Below are 18,883 nucleotides of genomic sequence, written 5' to 3'. Positions count from 1 at the left end.
CACTGCTGCCTTAAAAAGTTAACTTCAAGCCCTGTTAATCAGTATATAGGACTATACTTCTGTATTTTGTGTTTACAGTGGAAGATTCCACTGCAGGGTTAGAGATTAACTAAGAAATGGTTAATATCATTGATGGAAACTGAATTTACCAGACATAAATTGTCTTCATAGGAAAATAGATTTTGTCTGCGTAGCAAACAATATTAAGAATACACAAAAGGGGGTTTACGAAAAGGAACCAAGTTGTGGTTTGACATTTAAGGTGAATGGGAAATTAGAACATATCTGTCTGAAGAGGGTGTACTTTGGTTGAACTCAAGAGTATGTGCCCTGCTTACTAGAGAAAATACTGCTGTTGACAACAATTAGCAACTTATGGAATAGCAGGTGGTAATAGTGTGATGGAAGTAATGTTTTGTGGAAACAACTATGTTGAGAAAAGTGGGAAGTACAATGTAGACATAGGAGGTCATTTACGCTTGTTTATCGGCCTGTATACATTGGGAGCACACACAAGCTACCGAGCTTCCATTCCCCTCCTCGCACACCGTGAGGTATGCCCAACGTGACTCCCAATGGGAAGGTAATATGGCCGATAATCTAACTATTGTTTTAAACCTAGTGACCATTTTAACATGTCTAATGTTAATCTCATATTATGCATGTGTGCTTTGAGACTTGGAATCAATACACCTAATATTGTTTAAGTTCTTAATTCTAATTGATAATGACAATAATTAGTCAATATTATAAATGTAAGAAATAAAGCCTCTAACTTACAGATAACTGCATTCTCTACCTAACATATAATTAAACCTTACAATCTTATATATAACTAAATCAACAACCTCGCTATTTATGATCTGCTAAATGTTGTTTGGATATCATAGGATACTTTATTTAATAATGAGAATTAAAAATATTACACATTTTGAAATAGTCCATATTGAAACTGGTATGATGCTTTTAGACCTTTAAGGAGGTGCTTTTTTCTTTTTTCTTTTTTTCTTTGCTCAAGCTAATACCACAGCCCCACCCCCCTTACCAACACACACACACACACTGTGGTGTGACGTTAAAATGACTTAGCCACAAAGTTACAGCTTACACAGACATATGTTCTAATTCCAAACAGGTGTCGGAACAGTTGACACAAATGCATGTAATTCCTAGATTAACTTTTGGCTCGTTATCACAGAAATCAAATGTACAAGGAATCTGTTACACCCTGCAAGTGCAGCTCAGCTCACAGGCTGGATGACACCAAACTGGGAATTTAGAGCACTGTGGAATTTGCCACTGCCCCATAAAGGAGTGCAAACCACAGTTTTAAATATATTACCTACCTCCTATTAGCGCTAGCATTATTATCATTGATCTCCCTTTTATAATATTGATATTTTAAATATGGAGATTTTTTTTTTTTTTTTAAGTGATGTAAGTGAAAATTGCTGCTACTTCCTGGTGTCAAATTCCTTCCTGTGAAGTAGATCAGTTCCACTCCAGGGTCGATCTGCCTTCAACCAGGCCATGTGCCCTACATGTACCACACAGGAAGTGACTATACTGTATACCAGGAAGAAATAGAGTTTGTATCTATACCATTGAACTTGAAAAATATTAATGTATTACATTTAAAAAACAAGCAAAAAAGAACCAAATTCCCAACATAGGAAAAGGGAGACAAGTGATGTGGTGCTATTGCCTTTACTTTGGGCTCTATTCAGAAAGCTTTAATTCATTTGAAAGACTTTTTTTTTTATTAATAAAATCCAGGGGGTTGTTTCCTAAAAGCTACTTGAACCAAACCAGAAGAACATCGTAAGATCAACGTTTAGGAACCGCACTGTTTCCCCCCAATTTGGAATGTCCAATTATGTATTTTTTTTCTCCTCACCGCAGTCCCCACACAGCACAGACGTTCTGAGAGCATGCGAGTGTCCTCCGATCTCACAAGCCTAAAGCCAGAATCGCTTTTACACCGAGCAATCCAGAGCAGAGGGCAGGCTACCGATCCCGGAGATCAGCCCTGCTTTTTATCCATTCTGAATGTGCTCGGTGTCTGGCCAGTAGGGTTTGCTGTTGTGCGATGAGGAGAAGCAATCCCTTCTGGTTTAATTACATGCATTTGTGTCAACTGTTCTGACACCTGTTTGGAAATAGAACATAGCTGTAACTTTGTGGCTAAGTCATTTTAATGTCACACCATGTTTCTTTAAACATTAGCACATCTCTAAATAACTGTTTAACATTGTGTGTGTGTGTGTGTGTGTGTTGGAAGGGGGAGGGCTGTGATATTAGCTTGAGCAAAGAAAAAAAGAAAAAAGTGCCTCCTTAAAGATCTAAAAGCATCATACCAGTCTCAATATGGACTATTACAAAAGCGTATCATATTTGTAATTCTCATTATTAAATAAAGTAGAAATAGCGAGTGGTGTAAGGTTGTTGATTTAGTTATATGTAAGATTGTAAGGTTTAATTATATGTAAGGTAGATAATGTGTGTAGATATGTGTGTGTGTGTATATATTATATATATATATATATATATATATATATATATATATATATATATATATATATATATATATATATACGTGTTTGAAGATGCAGGCAAAAGAATATTGTAAATAAATATATTTACAAAAAATGAATAATAAATATTTGTAAATGATGTAGATGCTTAATAAAAATTATGTGTATTATTATGTTATATAGTGCCTTTTATAACAACAGCAAATTAATTAAAAAAAATACAAAAGATAAAAAGGACAACAGAAAATCGTCAGGATGAACAGAATGTCATTCTAAACAAGAATGGTTTTAGACATGAATTAAAAGTAGGCTATTCACTGACACAGCATCCCTAATCGACTCGGGAAGGAAATTCCATAATTTTGGAGCATAGGGGATTTTATTCATAAAAACAGATTTTGAAAAACATTCTTTGGTAAACCTTTGTAAATAGAACCCAATATTGCTTAAATGTAATATAATTATTTGAAATTAATCAGATCATGATGCTGAAGACCTAATAAACACACAACAAAAACTGAATACAATCACAAAATGAACAGCTTATGCCTCAAGAGCAGCTTTTTATGCCATTTACGATCTATTTTTTAATGCACTACAGTGCTGCCTCAATATTTCACAATTTGTCAAAAATGTGGTTTATTGTGCCAACTACTATATTGTTACTGTATGAGGGTCCTTCACTAATTCATTACTTTTATTTTTATTTTTTTTAATGTGCTCGTTAGATAGCAAAATTTAGAGGGAGCTCTGTATTTTCAGTAGTGTTTATTTACAGCAGATTTTTTAATTATTATCTTGAAATGCATACAAACCCTGAAAAGATTATTATTATTATTATTATTATTTTAAAAAAATATATGTTACACAAAGAACAAAAGGAACCCCAAACTGGATTTTCGTTATGCTTCTGCCTGTCTGAATGGATCTGAATAGGGCACAACACCATCTTTGCCCCTTACCGCACTACAGAAAATAAGAATTGTTTTTTTTGTTTGTTTTGTTTTTTTCTTGTAAGACCAAGTTTTTGTATAGGAGTTTAAAATAACATTATAGTTTAGTTAATGCATACCCCATAAGTGAGCAGTTAAGTATGTACCGTATTTATTGAAAGTACTCATGATTTCAAAGTAATGCTGCATTTAACTCACCCAAAATACATTTTACTCACATAGTGCTTACATTGGAGGGTACATTTCTCAATGACCCAAAACTATCTGGAGCACTGCATGTACCCCACGCCCACATTCCTCCCCTCTCTCATTTCCTCTGTTTATCTGTGTGGCTCATACTGATAAGCTAGGTTACATTTCAACACTGCATTTTCTCCTTGATGTATCAATCCTGCTTGATTAATGTAAACCGTCTAAATACAGTCAAAAAGGAGCAGCCATTACGCAGCTAAACTGAGCTGAAAGTTATAAACAGCAAGCACTGTAACCCTGGATCAAGGATCTTGTGGGAGGTAACAGACGGTGTAAAGTTACGTATGACAGGGTAGAATTCATGTGCAAGCGGAGGAGCCACACCCATGCTAAATGTGCTAAATCTTATATGTTTTGGGGTCACAATACAACACAAACTAAAACAGAAACGTCGCAGACAAAAGTATTTGGGCAGTTAAAAATGAGAAAAAAACACAAAGAAATTGATTTCTATAACTTATCCTCCTTTTTTTAGAAATTCCTTTGTAGACTTCATAGAATGCTTCGGGTCATTATCCTGCTGGAATAAAAACTAAATGTCCAATAAGCCTTCTAGCACTAGGTAACAAATGAGAGTGCAAAATGTGTTGTTATTTTGCAGCATTCATTGATCCTTCTACAATACAACGATTGCCAATGCCTGAGGAAGAAATTTTTCTTCCAGATTTTGCAGAAATCTTTCTTGGTCTTTGTGACAGGGAGATCCCTACCGCTGGTTCGTGGAGTGTGTGTGTGTGTGTGTGTGTGCCTTTGAAAAAGCAGCTGTGACTTGCAACAGGAGACATGTTGCTAAGCGACCAGTTGAGCAGTGGGCTCACCCTGCACTGAGCTGATCGAGAGTTCCAGATTGGCTGGGGGGAGTGCCCGTGGATGTGGCACAGAGCTCGGTGCTACTGCAACACCATTGACACACAGACGGGAACTGAGTGAGAGCTTTTGTTTGCATCAAGGAGCTGAGCATGCACTCCGTAGGACAACTAGTATGAAACCCTTCCATTCCAAGACGGTGCTCGTGAAGGCATTGCCCAGCCGAGGTCGTGTGAAGAGACAGGAGTCTCTGTGAGAAAGCGTACGTCAAGGAGTTGAAGTGGTTAAAACTAAAATATATATATATTTTTTTCTCACTGTAATTTACCCGCTTGTTTGTAATTTCTCTGTAAGAGAACCCAAAACAAAATCTTCTCACAGATAGTAGTATTGTACAGGACTGAGTAAAATTCCAATTGAAAAAAAAATAAAACAACTAAACCCCCTACAAGAAGATATCTTCAGCCAGCTTTTGGATAGCGCTTATAGTGACCGGCAAAGCTCTAAGTTCCTCTGAGTTTAAGTTTTCACCATCCAAGCTGACGACGAGGTAAACAGACAGCCCTTGTTTAATCCCCTGCTGTGTTAACACTGAACTGTGCTGTAAGTAGTTCATCTTGGGTTGTCTGTCAGGACTACTATAAAATAACATTTGCTTACTAAGGTGGGTGTACATTAGTTTGTATTACATGCTGGATTGAGGTTGCAGTCTCTTCGGGGGTGTCATGTACATAGGCAGAGTTGCGCATTTCGGTATTTTGTATCTAAAGTACGTGTGATTGGTGTTTGTCCTGAACTACTGAGCAGTATAAAAAACATGTATAACATGGCAGGAAGCACAGTGAAACCCACTAAACATCAATTTGTCACCCTCTGCTTATTATTACCAAAAAAAGTTTGCTACATACCTCAGCTATCAGGTCTCCATTCTCTGCATGCACCTGAGCGATGGCTCCAATGTCCTTACATTGTGAAAAGGCAGCATACAGCTCATGATCTCTCAACATGAAGACATCTTTATAAGCCATAAACATTTTGAATGAGTTGATGCCTTTTTCTTGTACAAGGATCTCCATATCCTCTTTCACCTGTTGTGAATTAAAAGGGAAGCATGTTAGATGGAGGTATAAGAGCCATTCTTGCAACATGGAATTTCAATAACAATAAATCTCATTAGAATCCAAGAGTTTTTAAACGGAGTGGTTTAGCTTTTTTTTCTGAACACCAATAAATGGATGAAACAGTTGAATGCTGCAGCTTCTGTACTTCTGTATGGACCGTTTTGTCATCTGATGTAAAACAAATATCAGCTGCTGTTCAAACTATGAAAACATGGGATTTAAAACATAAACGGTCTTTCCAGCTCAAGTGAACCAACATGGCCTGCTTGACCTCTCAAATCAATTAATTATTTTTTCTTGGATGCTCTTGAAACAAAGTTTTAAAACAATTAAAACATTATTTGACTAGGTCACACACCACCATAGAATAAAAATGGACAAAGGTTATCAAAATTGGCCTTTTTACCACCTTCAGACACCTTACCATTTGGGGCATGGGTTACACAGTTATCCTTTTGCAAGCACATGCCCTGGCACAATGTCCTTAATCATATGTGGTTTATGTATCATGAACTCTTACCAGCGTCTGTGTACTGCAGGGCAACTGACTAACCATTACTAGTCAGGTAATAAAAGCTCACCTCTGTAGCAACTGTAAAACATTTCCTGCTTATTTTTGCACGCTTTTATACTGTAGATTAAAATACCTTTTCACTCCACCATGTGACAGCAATATGAAGAGAATAATCACAGCAGGCTTTGGGATCTGCACAGCTCCTCCACTTATCAAAAGCCTCCAAAAGGGACGCACCCCTCTGAGGGATTGCAAAGTCTAAGATCATTGTTGTGCCTCCTGCAAGGGCTGCCTGTAAAGGAAAGAAGGCGTTTACTAAAGATAACTTAACATCATCGCCTTACTTATGGTGGTCCTCCAGAAGATCGGTCTACTTGAAAGGAAACCACCATCACTGGCAACACAATGGAATGTCCATCTCAACCCCAACTCAAACAAAAGAAATAAAACTGAGACCCTCCCCCTTATTGTGACTTTATCCTTCTTTAGAAACATAGCGTGTTCCAAAAGCATGTGAATACCAATTACTTGCAATGCCAGCTATGTCAGCTGTACACACTTCTCGTTCGAAAATAAATAATTACATTTGCTACGTTGTCCATTGTTATGTATAATTCTTCTTTGTCATTGTTATGAACGTACTGTTTACTTTGTAAGAAAAGTAAAACCCAAAACAATTATCAAAAAAAATAACTGTGGGGCTCCCGAGTGGTGCATCCAGGAAAGGCACTCCGCGTGGAGTGCAGGATGTGCCCTATAGCCTGGAGATCGCAGGTTCGAGTCCAGGCTATGTCATTGACGACTGTGACCGGGGGTTCCTAGGGGACGGCACACAATTGGCCAAGCACCACCCCGGTAGGGAGGACTTAGGTCGGCAGGGCAATCCATGGTTCACCGCACACCAGCGACCCCTGTGGTTGATAGGGAGTGGATCCGCAGAGCGAAAAATTACTGATTGGCAGGAACACGTTTCGGAGGACGTGTGTTTCAGTCTCCGTTTCCTGAGTCGCCAGGGGGTTGCAGCAGTGAACCGGGATAAAAAAAAATTATAATTGGGCAGAAAACTGGGGTAAAAACCACTGGCGATGACTAAATTAAAAAAAAAAAAAAATGGTGATGGGGTACTCCCCCACCCCTGTGCATATTATGATTTGTATTTGTTTGTATTATGATTTATGTATTTTATATATGATGGCGAGAAGCCCTTATTATTTGGCAGGACAAGCGAGGTGCAGTCCGCCATTATTTGTTATTGTTTTGTTGTTTTAAAATACCTCAGGAAAATGCGTGACTGTCAGCTACTGATTGTTTAACTGGCTGAGAGCCACGCAAATTATGAAACTCATGCAGACTATGGCTGAGGGGTAATAAGATAATTAATAGCTGGTTAACCCCTTGGCCCTATTATAAAAGACCTGCAGTTTGGCTGCACAGGAGAGTGTTAGCGAGTCAGTATGAGTGAACAAGAGATCGGGAACCTAAAAAGAGTGTTTGAAGATACGATTGCTACCAACTGTAAAGGTACTCATTTTGTGTGATTTAGTTGTTTGTGTTTATTTTGCTTTGGCCCGCATGCTTTTTGTTTTTGTAAAGTGTTTTGTTAAATCTTTTTATGTATAATTAAATACGCAGATTAATTACACGCATAATGTTTGCTACGTTGGTGAAACAGCACACATGAGATTATTTTAGTGTGAAAGATTTACAGTAGATAGTACAAAACCATGTCAAAGGAGTACTATCTTTAACTTGATTTATACAAAAATCACATTCCACGTTTTGACCAATATTGGTATCAATATTTTTCTTACAGTATAACTAAGAATTTCTAAATAGGTGTTGAGTTAAAAATACAAAAAAACTGCCATACTGAATTGTGAAAATCTCTATATATGTAAACAATGGTGGTGACTCCCTGAGAAATCTCCTGTACCTAAAACAGGGGTGTAAAATTGCCACACACTGGCAATACTGGCCTGAATTTTTTTCTGTATCACCCTGAATACTCATTGTAATCAAAACTGCAGTACAGAATAATACAGAAGAAATTAAACTCAGAGCAATTCAAGAGTAACATGGTTAATACAAGAACAGTTGTGGCCATTTTCCCAGACCTAGGAATGTGACAATGATTGACGAGAACAGCTGAGATGCCATTTGAATGGCTGAATGATGATCATTTCTTATGTTTGGTTTGTGCTTAGATACAGAGAAAAGTAACACATTAAAGCTGTTGTAGAGATGTTTAAATCAGAGATTAAGAATTATTCCATTACTGCCTTTATTATGGTACAGCACAGCCTTTATAAAAGGCACCATGTGTTTTTAGCAACTTTATAATTTTTTAGAAACATTTACAATTTTTGCGTGTGTGTTTTTAACAGCGTAAGCTAAAACCAATGCAAGCTGCTAAGTACACAATACATTCTAAATACTTTGACCTTCGATTTCCATGGTAGAGAACAGTTTAAATGTTCTGGCAGGCATCAAAAATGGCTTATCTTAAATGTAATCATTTACTTAATGTACAACACAGAGGTCAGCATGAGATTATTGACTGCAGTCAGTCAAGATTTTTTTTTTCTTTTTAACCAGGAGGTGATGACCAGTGGAGAATATATTATTGTATTGACAAACAAACAAAAGACATTGTTAAAGACATTGTTTTTAAAATGTGTTTGTAGGTTATATTTTGGAATGGATTACTGACGTTGCATGAATTTTTGTTTGATGTTTCCAAAATCCTGTTACAGGGACAAGGATTACTCTACTAGCAACCTGATTGGCTGAGACAATCTGTGAGGTTTATAACGCAAAACAGACCAAAATGTGAATATCAGTTCTGAATGGCAGAGCATGTTTGGGAGAATGCAGTATCCATCTTGTTGTAGGTACAGCTACGCAATAGGGCTCTACTACCCGCCCAGTTGTACGATTGAATAGTGTGCAGTTGTAGAATAATTACATTTTCCAACAGTACTTGTTGGGAAAAGGATTCAGTTACATAGATTATATTAATTTAAAAAAACAGTATGGAGAAAAAAAAAAGCATAGTTCAATTAGATCCAAAAAATAATAATAATAATCAGATTACACCCCGATGTACACACGTAGCATCTGTTATTAAACATGAAATCAATCTAGGGTGGGAAATGGTATACAGTACCTTGGTTCCGATATAGAAATCGTCCACTGCTTGGGTTCCCATGAAAGCCAGTTCCATGTGAGTGTGGGTGTCAATACCACCAGGTATCACCAATTTGTCAGTGGCGTCAATCACCCTCACACCTCCTGGAACTTGAAGGTTTAATCCAACGTCTTTAATGATGCCATCTTCAATATAGACGTCAGTAATTCGGGAGCAGTCATCATTTACAATTTTCCCTCCCTTAATGAGAATCCTGGTTTGAGAAGTCATTCTTTTCAGGCAGTATTTGTTGGGATACTGAAAACGCTAATGATTATAGGTATTACTTTCAAATTACTTCAAAAACGGAACTTGATGCAGATGTTTGGAATAAACGTGGTCTCCTGTGTTTTCCAAAAAAAAAATAAAAAAAAAATAAATTATTGACGTTAAATAGAAAATAAATTGTCCTTTCCGTCTAAGTTTTATTACATGAAAGAGCACTGCAAGCTCAATTATTTGTGTAAATTGCTATCCTTTTAATGTAACTTCTCAAAACAGACACCAGTGTGATCCCTGCACAAACCGAACCTTTCTTTTTACACTTTAACTACTACTCAAGAGACTCCCAGCAGTGCCCCACTCTATAACCCCACCCCTTTACATGAGACAGAATGTAATCCGAATCCTAATAGAATTGGGAAGAGAAGGACAAGCACATATTAATAGGATGACCAGATTTTTAAAGCTCAAAACCAGGATACATTGTTAAATAACTTAGAAGTTATTAAACCATTTAAATATTTGCTTTATTAAATGCTTATTTAAATAGCCATCCTCTCGCTCTTTTTTAAGCAGCTAGCTAATTTCAGTACACTCCTGTGTGTATAATTTGTAGCTAATTAGTTTAAGTAGCCATATTGTGTTATATACGTATTGCTACTTTTATATTTTATACTACTACTACTATGACTACTGTCACAAGTGACGAATTTTAAATGGGTTTTTGTGTTGTCACAGACGGTTCTAGCACGTCCCTTTTGAGCTATAAGCCATTAGATCCTTTTGCATTGAAGGCCTCGGTTGCAAAGGTGTGCGGTTCTTTGATGGACCCTGTAACAGGGCGAGGAGCCCTGTACGTATTTTTTATTTGTTTATTTTTAGAATGGGGTCTCCCCCTCCGCCCCTGTGCAGATTGTTATTTTGTATTTGTTTGTTTTATGATTTATTTGTATTTATATGACGGCAAGGCGCCGTGTGTTTTTGTATTTATTTAAAAATGTATAACAGCGAGAGCCATGCGCCGTATCTGTTATTGTTTTGTTTAATTTTAAACGTGTTCTGGCAGAGGTGAGATTGGTGCTCGACCTCTGCCAGGAATAAATTAAAAACCTTGTGCAGAAGGTGGCCATCTCACCTGTATATAAACCTGCATCTCTCTACCCTCTGGGTGGGTGAGAGAGAGAGAGAGAGAGAGAGAGAGAGAGAGAGAGAGAGAGAGAGAGAGAGAGAGAGAGAGAGAGAGAGAGAGAGAGAGAGAGAGAGAGAGAGAGAGAGAGAGAGAGAGAGAGGAAACTTAAATGAAAACTTAAGGGATCTGTGAAGGCTGCTGCCCAGCCAGACCTTTAAGTGTATTATTTTATGTTCGAGATTTGTTTTGTTTACCTGTTTTATTTTGCTCTGTGAGCATTGTGTTTTCTGTTTGAACTTTTTATTTTATTTTTGTATTATTTAAATAAAACGGCGCAAGCGCCTTTATCTGCAGTACTTGCCTGGTGTCAGTATTTCCCGTCCTGCGTGGGATCGCAGTGCATCCTGGACGCAGGCAGAGTAGGGTACTGCTTTTTTTTTCATTTTTTTTTATTACGTGTGGAGAAAAGGAGAGTGAGGAAGGAGAATGGGAGGAAAGAGGATGGGAGGAAGAAGGAAGGGAGTTTGGCCAGACCAGGAGGACTGCCCCTATGAAGACCCCTGCTTCTGGAAGGCCTATTCAATGGGGAGGGTGTCCTGTGCCTCTGGGTGGTTTTGGCTTCTGGAGCAGCAGACCCCATCACCTCCACAGGCCAAGGGAGTTAGGAAGGTGAGGAGAATGAGGCAGAGAGAGGACACAGACCTAGAGTGGGAGGAGCCCGAACGTCCTGCACCTGAGTGAGAGGAGCCCGAACGTCCACAGCCCAAGAGGGGGGAGTCGGTGCGTCCACAGCCCAAGAGGGGGGAGTTGGTGCGTCCACAACCCAAGAGGGGGAAGGCTGAATGTCCACAGCCCAGGTATCCACCAGCAGAGGGAGAACACCTGCTGATTCCACCTCCACCTCCGTGGGAGGACTGTGTGTCGCTCCCACCTCTGCCAGCAGAGGGAGAATACCTGCTGGTGCCGCCTCCACCTCCGTGGGAGGACTGTGTGTCGCTCCCACCTCCACCAGCAGAGGGAGAATACCTGCTGGTTCCACCACCACTGCCGTGGGAGGACTGTTGGTCGCTCCCACCTCGACCAGCAGAGGGAGAGTACCTGCTGGTCCCAGGAGCTTCCTCTCTCTTCAGGACAGGACGGACCGGGAAAAGATAGAGAGGGTCCGCTGCCGCCCAGTCGTGCATCGCCCGGGGATGCCAGTTCGCCATCGCCCGGAGATGCCAGTTCGCCATCGCCCGGGGGTGCCAGTTCGCCATCACCCGGGGCTGCCAGTTCGTCATCGCCCGGGGGTGCCTGCCTTGCACCGCTCAGGGATGCCACATCTGGATTGCCTTGGGCTGCCTGTTGCTCCACATCGCCTGGGGCTGCCTGTTGCTCCGCCTCAGTTACAGGGTACGAGGGAGAAGTGGAGCTCCCGCTGCAAACTTCCAAAGTCATGTCATTAAACTTCGCAGACAGAATAAGTATTCTCATGATCAGATTGAAAATGCTGACCAGACGCCTGTGTTATTTGATATGCCCAGCAACTGCACAATTGGCGGAGTTGGAGCAAAACATGTTTGAATTAAAACTAGCGGTTCAGAAAAGCTGTGCATGACGGTCATGTTGTGCTGTACAGCAAATGGTGGAAAGCTTCCACCCTATGTCATTTTTAAAAGAAAGACAATACCAAAGAATGAGGGATCCTGAGGGATTGTTCAGACTTATGAAAAAGGCTGGATGACAAATGAACTGGTGCAAGAATGGCTTGATCTTGTTTGGTTACGTCGTCCGGGTGCCCTTCGCAAACCAAAAAGTATACTTTTGCTGGATGCTTTTCGTGGGCATTTAAAAAGTAAACACAAATTGCACAGAAACAAGTGCAACTCAGCAGTCATTCCCAGTGGAATGACCTCTCATGCAGCCGCTCGATATGTCAGTTAACAAGGCATTAAGGATAAATTAAGAAACCAGTACACAGAGTGGATTTCAACAAACGATCACCAGCTAACCCCTGCTGGCAGAATCAAACGTGCACCACTGTCCGTTTTGGCTAAATGGATAATGGAGGCTTGGAAGGCAATCCCTTCAGATGTCATCATCAGAGTATTTAAGAAGCGCTGCATTTCAAACAGTCTCGATGGAAGTGAAGATGATATTCTTTGGAGCAATGCCATACCAGAAGAGAATGCTGCCACTGATGAAGAGGATGAAAATGATGATGCCAGTGACACAAGTGACAAAGAAGAAGAAAACTAAAACTCAAAACAGAATGTGGTAAGTAACAATGACAAAATAAACAAATGTGAATTTCAATTTCCTTTTTATGGTTATTTCATGAACCAATGACTTTTGTTCTAGTATTTCATTTAAAAAAATCAAGTTTTTTTTTTTTTTTTTTCAATTCTATAAAGACAATAAAACTGGAAGGGCTAAACTGCAAGGAATATACCATAATTATTTGGTTAATGAATGTATGTTATTGATTTTTTTCATTAAGTTAAATTATTATTATTATTATTATTATTATTATTATTATTATTATTATTTATTTCTTAGCTGACACCCTTACCAAGGGCGACTTAGAGTTGTATACAAAATAAAATACATATCAAGAATTACAGTACAATTAAGAGCAAGATACAAAATACAATGACTTCAGTCCTAATAAGAGCAAATACAAAACACAGTACAATTTAATATTGGGGCAGTTCAAGAGCAGATAACAGTATTGATAGTTACGTCAGGGTTAGATACGAGTGCAAGTGAAATACAAAATACTATAGATTGGATTAAGTGTAGGATTAAATACAGTTAAATAGGGAGCATATAAGTGCAAGTTAAAGTGCGTTAAAGGCAGAGTGCTATATTGTCCAGAAGGGAAGAGTTGAGTTTTACAGGTGTTGTCTGAAAAGATGTGTCTTGAGGAGGCGCTGGAAGGTGGTCAGGGACTGGGAAGTCGTAACATCCGTAGGAAGGTCGTTCCACTACTGCAGGGCGAGAGTGGAGAAGGAGCGGACTCTGGAGGCAGGGGAGCGTAGAGGAGGTACAGCCAGTCTTCTACTGCAGGCAACTTGCTTTCAGGTTTTTTGGGGGGTTTTTTGGGGGGGGGGGGCAGATCTGGGGTGCACCTTGAATTCAGGGGCAACTTAAATTTGAGTAAATACGGTATATTATTATTATTATTATTTATACTATTGGCTGTAAAAATAAGCAATGGCTTTATTTTAGTTTTGTTGATATTGCCTTGCAATGCATGCTTTACTTATCAATACTAACTATTCTGCAGTAATACAAGGCAGTGGGGTAGTGAAGTAATTATTATTGGTAAAAGGAGGTTGCAGTGCCATGAAGTTTGAAAACTGCTGCTTAAATGGACCCGGTGTGAACACAGCAACACTGATACAATTAAATTACAAATGAAACTTGTATAAATGTGCACTTACCGTGATAAATCCTGGAAGAGCAGCAGAATTCAGACAATGCAGCCAGTGCTGCAGATAAGGTTTTGGGTCTGGGAGTAACTTACCTGTAGTCATGAGTAATCTTGATAAATACTGTACAATTTTTAATGGAAAAGGCGGTAGTGTGACTTAGACAGAATGATTCTTGGTGATAAACTCTATCCCAACCTGTGAGGGCGTTGTATAAAGGGAACAGAGTGCCCTGGACTGGATGGCCTGACAATTCATTCCCAGGGTTTGGTGGAAGTTGGCCATCTAGAAAGGGGGCACAACTGCAGTACATTAAGTCATCGGCCCAGAGGGAAAGCGATGTGGCAACCGCGGATTGGAGGAGAGACTGCTGCAGTCGCTAACCAAGGAAGCGTGACTGAAGGTACAAGAAGGGGACGTGGTTAGGTGATCTGTTCCTTTTGTAATGGTTAAGAGCAAACCGCTGAATGATGAGTGTAAAATTACCGTGAGTGTTTTGTTTGTTTTGTCGTGTCTAAAAATCTACTTGTTTTTTATTATTAGACGGCTAACATGGTCCGGAGCTGTCGCTAAAGGCCAGCACTAAAACCAGACAACACTGCACCACTGTACACGGATAAATTGCATTACACCACAGGCCCTATAGCACTCACTCTGGACTTGTGAATGTGTGTCTTTGTGTGCGTGTGTGACAGAAATACAATGATTCTTGGTTGTAAATCACCCACCCAACCTGTGAGGGCGCTAAGCAGCGAGAACAGAGTTCCTTGGACAGGCTGGCCTGACAGTTCTTTCCCAGGGTTCAAGGGAAGTCGGCCATCCAGGAAGGGGGCGAGACTCTGTTGCAATAACGCATTGACCCGGAAGGGAAATGATGTGGCAGCCGCAGATTGGAGAGGCGGTTGCACTCGTTTACCAAGGGGTCATGTGTGACAGCATAAAAGGGGACAGAGAATCGTAATCTGTTCCTTCGTTTTGGTTTGAGCTTTAAACCTGTAAGTACTGTGAGAGACCCCGTGAGAAATAACATTTTGTGAGTGTTTTGTTTGTTTGTCTGTAATTGTCTTGTTTTGTAAATTACTAGACGGCTGACACGATTCCGGAGCTGTCACCAAGGGCTAGCATAAAACCGGAACAGCACTGTCTGATTGTCACTAATAAACTGTATCACCCACCACGAGCAATGCTGCACACACCCAGGACTGGTGACAGTTTTAGTATTATTGTGGGGTGGATATTTGTGTTTATTGTTTGGGACTGCAACCCATTGTTATTTACGCTGCACAATACACATTGTTGTGTATTGCCAGGCTCTTATTATTTGGTAACCAGACCTGGATACAATAAAATTCCTTTCCAACTGGTTTATAACTCTTTGTCTGTTTTAGCACGCACTGCATCACTCCTGCACCTGTACCCACTTAACTACTTTGCCACAGTGTTCTACTGTGTTTATTATTTATGAATTGTGCTATTATTTCGGGACTGCAACCCAGTGTTTTAGAACAGTGCAATACACATGCCTGGGATTATTATTTGTGGTCGCCAGACCAGGATTACAAATAAACATATTGTTTGGACCATGAACTTTGTTGTTTGTCTTCTGTTACGTAATCACATCACCACTACATCTGCGCACTGCAAACCATTTTGCCACAGGTAGGCATTAAAAGAACCTTCCATTTTAACTGCAATGTTACTTTGAACTACTGTACAACCACGCGTGGTTCTCTATCGGCTCAGCTCATTTTTATTGAGGTATCACACTGACTGCAAATTGATTATGCTACTATATTTTAACATTAAATTCTTAAACTCAGTGAACGTTAAAACTTCAATATATAGCCATACAGAAAAATAAAATAAAGGAAATGAATCAATAAGTTACGAAACACTTTGTTTAATATTATAGGCATCCTTTTTTAGCAGTTGCCTTTGATGATTGTTCCAGTTGGATTTGTAGCTGGACTGGGGTGTTTACGCTTCCACCTGTGTAGCTTTGAATTTGTCTTATTCTTACTGTGATTGGCTGCAAAGACAACAGGGCTAGCCAAAGATTGGAAAATGTTGGGTTGTTTTTTCTTGTGTACAGTTTCCAAGTAACTGATGCCATTGTATTTTGGGAGGTAGTGGTTAGTGTTTTAGGGGAGGCAGGAGTGGAGGCAGACAAGCTGTGCAGCAAAATTGCTATGTTTATTTTTACGCATTCAGTTTACATTTAGTGTGTATTTATGTTTTTTTAATGCGTAAAAACAGCAGGTACTCCAGCTTATCTGGACCACTGAATGCAGTACTAACATTCAATGCCGCCAATGTATTTTTGGCGCTTAAAACTCCACCACTGTTAGAAACACAGTCTGGTGTTTTTACTGATTTTTTCCCTCTGACATCTGGCTCATCAGAAGAAAGATTTTTGCTATTTTTTTAAAGACTTCAACTTAACTTATTTGCTTCCATTTTGTAATGACTACCTCTAAATAAACAGTACAATCCTATAAGCTTAAATGTCTGTTTCACTTCAACCAATCGCACAAGATTATATGCAAGTCCAAAATTTTGCAAACCAATTGGGGTGTTTTGGCGTGGTTTCAGGAGCAGCCTCCGTAACGAGCGCCACAGCTGAAGCAGGAAGCTGGCGGAGCCACTGAGGGTACTAGCGGCAGTGGTAGAGGGACTAACCAGGAGGGCCTATGCCCACAGACGGCTAGTGGTCCACGAGGAGCTGGCTCGGGACCAGTTTTTGGAGGCCCTGCCAGCCATTGCTCCAGACCAGGTCCAAGAAAGCACAACTCAGGGTCCAGCTAGCACAGCCAGAGTCAACAGCCAAGCAGGTGAGCCCAACCCCCCGTAGTGGCCGTGCCGGTGGGAACCAGCCACCCACCTGGAGTGGCTCGGCCAGGGCCGGAAGACATCACCACTTGCACCAAGGTTCCAGTCAGCCCAGCTTGGGCTGAACAACTGACAGCCTACAGCCCCAACCAAGCCCCAGTCACCTGCCAGCGAAGACGCTGTCCTGGAATACTGCTACAGTTTTGCCACCCTACCCTAGGAAATGGTGCAACATGACATCAACACAGGGGAGGTGGCGCCAGTCAAGCTGAGGCCCCATTGATTGCCTCTGGCCAGACAGGAGGTGGCAGAGCGAATATTGAGAGAAATGAGGGAGGCAGACCTAATTGAGCCGTCAGACAGCCCCTGGGCGTCGCCAGTAGTGACGGTCCTAAAGAAGGACGATGAGTGGACTGTGTGGACTACAGCCATCCGAATGAGCTCACACGAAAGGACTCGTATCCCCTCCCCCTGATCAACGAGTCGCTGGACCTGGTGGCTGGCTCCTCCTGGTTCTCCTCCATGGACCTCAAGAGCGGATATTGGCAGGCAGCCCTCACTCCTACAGCCTGACCCAAGACCGCCTTCTCCACGGGCAGGGGCTTCTGGCAGTTCAAGGTGATGCCCTTTGGACTGCAATGCTCCGGTCACCTTTGAGCGGCTCATGGAGAAGGTCCTGGACAGCATTCCCCAGCAGAGCTGCCTCGTCTACTTGGATGACCTCCTCGTCCTTGGGCCCATGTTCCAGGCAGCCCTTGTCTCACTGCGCCTGGTGCTCCAGCGACTGGCGGGGGCTGGGCTCAAACTGCACCCTGGCAAGTGCTGGTTCCTGCAGAGGGAGGTCACCTTCCTGAGGCATCGGGTTGGCAGAGAGGGAATCAGCACCGAGTCGGTGAAGATCAGCGCGGTCCGGGACTGGCCAGCCCTCACTGACCAACATCAGCCACAAGGGTTCCTTGGGCTCGCCTCATACTGTTGGCCAAGAGGTGAGGTGACAGGTTGTGGTCCCCAGCTTGCTACAACAGGTGATCATGCAGGCTCACCATGGAACCCCCAGCACAAGGCACTTTGGGATAACCAAAACCCTGCGCCGGTTCAACAGGGGGCGATGCCGCTGGGACATCGAGGACTACTACCTGTAGTGCGACCAGTACACGGCCAAGAAGGGACCCTTGAACCGATCGCACACCCTCCTCCAGCAGTTTCCAGTCCACGGCCCCATGGAGTCGGGGTCGATATCCTGGGCCCCTTCCCCAACTCGGAGAATGGAAACCGCTTTGTTCTGTTTGACCCGGACTACACAAAATGGCTACGTGCTGCCGGACCTGGAGGCTGAGACTGTGGCCGAAGCTCTGCTGTAGGAGATCCTCAGGAACTCCACTCGAACCAAGGGCGCAACTTTGAGACCAAGCTGCTGGCCTAGATGTGCCGCCGGTTGGGGAGCCATAAGACCCGGATCACGCCGCTCCACCCCCAGAGTGACGGCCTTCTGGAATGGTTCAACCGGGCCTTCACAGTGCAGCTGGAGATCACCACCACCGCCCACCAGCATGACTGGGACACTCAGCTGCCCCAGGTCCTCCTGGCCTGCTGTTCCACCATCCAGGAGTCCACCAACTTCACCCCAGCATGCCGGTGTACGCCAGACAGCTCCAGGATCTCGTGGACACCATTTACAGTTTCACCTGTGGCCAGTTGCAGGCTGCGGGCATCTGCCAAAAACAAAACTACAACACCAGAGCATGAGAGAGGCACTTCACAGCAGCCAATGCAGACCCCCACCTTGTTTTCGGGACTTTGTTGGTGCCCTCAGGGACGAGGGACTTTAAGGGGGGGGAGCTGTGTAACTACCCTGGGGCTGCTGTAACCGAGTTCGGGAAGATTCCTTGACCCAGGGCCAACAGTTTAATGGCAGCAGGTGT

The 18,883-nt window shown here is 41.7% G+C and overlaps 1 protein-coding gene across 1 annotated transcript in view; it reads right to left on the bottom strand.

Moving 5' to 3' along the window:
• dpys (dihydropyrimidinase) overlaps window positions 1-9,902 on the bottom strand; it is a 50,948-nt gene extending 41,046 nt beyond the window's left edge. The window contains exons 1-3 of the mRNA XM_033999136.3: window positions 9,348-9,902; window positions 6,315-6,473; window positions 5,455-5,634 (exon numbers count right to left, since the gene is read on the bottom strand). Coding sequence (XP_033855027.3) covers window positions 5,455-5,634; window positions 6,315-6,473; window positions 9,348-9,599 — 591 coding nt within the window. The 5' untranslated portion in view covers window positions 9,600-9,902. The remainder of the gene's footprint in view (window positions 1-5,454; window positions 5,635-6,314; window positions 6,474-9,347) is intronic.
• Window positions 9,903-18,883: the final 8,981 nt, after the last annotated feature.

Source organism: Acipenser ruthenus, chromosome 4 (genome assembly GCF_902713425.1).
Source record: "Acipenser ruthenus chromosome 4, fAciRut3.2 maternal haplotype, whole genome shotgun sequence".
Lineage (NCBI taxonomy): Eukaryota > Metazoa > Chordata > Actinopteri > Acipenseriformes > Acipenseridae > Acipenser > Acipenser ruthenus.
Note: the sequence above shows the minus strand (reverse complement) of the source record. Positions and strands in the feature narration are given on the sequence as shown.